General features: G+C 36.0%; 1 protein-coding gene across 1 annotated transcript; it reads left to right on the forward strand.

The window, feature by feature from the left end:
- Positions 1,742-2,594, forward strand: LOC104793478 (auxin-responsive protein SAUR36-like). Its single transcript, XM_019226861.1, has one exon. It carries the CDS (start codon positions 2,122-2,124, stop codon positions 2,590-2,592), a length of 471 nt encoding a protein of 156 aa, XP_019082406.1. The 5' UTR covers positions 1,742-2,121; the 3' UTR covers positions 2,593-2,594.

Below are 2,600 nucleotides of genomic sequence, written 5' to 3' on the forward strand. Positions count from 1 at the left end.
TTCGCCCGACTAGTTATGGGCCTTTTTACTCTTGGGGTTTAAATAATGGGCTTATTTAGGCCCATTATTGGTAGGCCTTAATTTGACTCTCGAGTAGCTAGCTAAGTTGATTTTTTTTAAGCCGATGGTGAGTAAGTTGGTGACCAGTGAGTGACACGTTCGTGTACGTACGACGAACTGTACGGAAACACGACGATGATGAGTTGGGGACAGGGAAAGATTCCATACGATCACGATCGAGAGAAGTGTTGTGTTTGGAACAAACTTCTTTCAGATTCCCATTATTATCGAAAGGTCCAAAACAATTTGTTTTTTTTTCTTTGTGATTCGCAAATTATGCTTAATTAACTTTTTATGATCAAATCATGGTTTTTTACTGTAGATTATATAACTGATAACCAATTGTAACATTTAATTGCGACGACTAATATACAAAACCATATGGGTTTATTATGGTAAACAGTGATGGGCAGAAAGAAAAAATATGATCACGAAAAAACGAATATCTTCTCCAGCTGGTAATATCTCATTATGAACGTTTAAACGTCTTTTAGCTAGGATACGGACTTTGCAACAATTAAGTATGATTAATATATTATGCAAAAAAACTGTCGGTTGAAAACATAGATTGATCTTAAGGAATATTGGATTTTTGTGTATGCATTGTCGGGGTTTTGTTTTTTGCTTTATTAGTAATGTAGTGTGTATTGTGTAAGTACAATATTACATTGATTAAAAAAAATTGATATTTAATTTTATTAGCTAATATGACATTAGAGTGCAATACTGATCTATTATACCATGTGCTTTTTTCTTTTGGTCGATAATTTTTGGGTTTTTTTTTTTCAGTTTTGTTTTGATTTCTCTGAACTTCAACGGATTTTTTTTGGATACAGCAAACACACGATCTTAAATTACAACATGAACGTGTAAAGTAGATCAAAATATAGAGAAAATTATTCGTGGGAAAAATCACTCACCATAACGTTTAGTGAATCTCCCCCAATTACTCAAAACTAGATCTATCTTTATTCGCTTTTGCTTAAAAGTTTGTTTGTCCTGATATGATTTTTTATATTAACCATTATAAACGTACGCAAGTAACAACAAGAGGACGCACCGTACACATTTTGTTTTGGATCGTATTTTTATATTTATGCATATTTTAACAAAATCACAGCCAACTAGATGATCACTGGGGCACTCACTCACCCTGATTAAAAGAAGAAAAAAATACAGTAGATGATCACTAACAAATAGATAAACGAGATGGTGGGGATTTGATCTCGTGTAAGTGTTATCGAATAGGTTAGAAAAAAAATTGTCCCACTTGGCCAGCACACGTGTGGTGGCATACTTGTCTTCTGTCTTCATCTTCAAAGTTTTAAACAGTATTGAAGCTCCGACAAAACATTTCCAAAATAATAAATGTTATTTTAGGCCTTTATTTACTAACTTATTCAGTCAGATTCAAACTCAACCATGAGTAAATATATGTGTAATTAAAGCTTTTATACGCTATACTACTTATTTTTTGTGGTTGATATAACCCATCCCAAAACGTTCATAGATGACGATAAACCTAGGCTAACGGTTAAGTGGGACGTGTCGCATTTAATGTAAGATTCTTCGGGTTTGGACTTTGGACTATTTGCCAAGCAATATATAGAAAATGTTGCAGTTTTAATTAGCTTTGAATCCAACGGTCAAAAGGATGAAGTCTTCATCTAACCGCTCATTTATTTTAGACTTCATAAATAAACTCCTTTATTAAAATCCTCTTGTCTTTCACTCACTCATCTCTTGACCTCTTCTTCTTTATTAACGTTTACAAACTACAAAGCATTTCTCCCTTTTCCGTTCACATCATTCTTGCCGTCGATTTATCCCATAGGTTATTCCGCCGTCAAGATTCTGATTTTTTTTTTCATATTTTTTACAAGGGAAATTGCTAGAAATGTAAAAGTGATTGATAATTTTATTTCTTGTCGTCCAAATGAATCACTCTTTATTTGACTCGTTAGTTCTTGTCTCGTTTCACTCTCTTAACCTCCGATATGTCTCAGATCTTTCAAAGAGTATAGCTTTGTGACAATACTGTTTTTAAAGTTAGCTAAGAAGATGAGGAAGATCATAGGGTTTCGAATCGGGAGACGAGTCTCTAGATGGATCCTTCGGAATACCCGAATCCAACGTTCTGGTTACAACCGGGTACACTCGACACGACAAGCTTGCAAGCTGAGACCACTCGCAAAACTCAAAAGCTGGGGACAACGTCTCAAGCAAGGTTTCAGACATTTCAGGTCTACGGAAAGATCCGAATGCATACCCGACCCGGTGCCAAAGGGGCACTTGGCGATCTACGTGGGTCAAACAGACGGCGACTGTCACAGAGTTTTGGTACCCATCGTTTACTTTAACCATCCTCTGTTCGGTGAGTTGCTCAAAGAATCCGAAAAAGAGTATGGATTCTGCCACGAAGGTGGTATCACTATTCCTTGCTTGTATTCTGACTTCGAACGGGTCAAGACCCGAATCGCATCCGGATCAAGTTCTCGGATATTTCCATGGAGCCGTCTTTGCCGCAATTGAAGACAATT

Source organism: Camelina sativa, chromosome 6, assembly GCF_000633955.1.
Source record: "Camelina sativa cultivar DH55 chromosome 6, Cs, whole genome shotgun sequence".
Taxonomy (NCBI): Eukaryota; Viridiplantae; Streptophyta; class Magnoliopsida; order Brassicales; family Brassicaceae; genus Camelina; species Camelina sativa.

What these genes read in the sequence shown, in the direction of transcription:
- LOC104793478 (XM_019226861.1), top strand. Translation starts at nt 2,122, where the DNA reads ATGAGGAAGATCATAGGGTTTCGAATCGGGAGACGAGTCTCTAGATGG.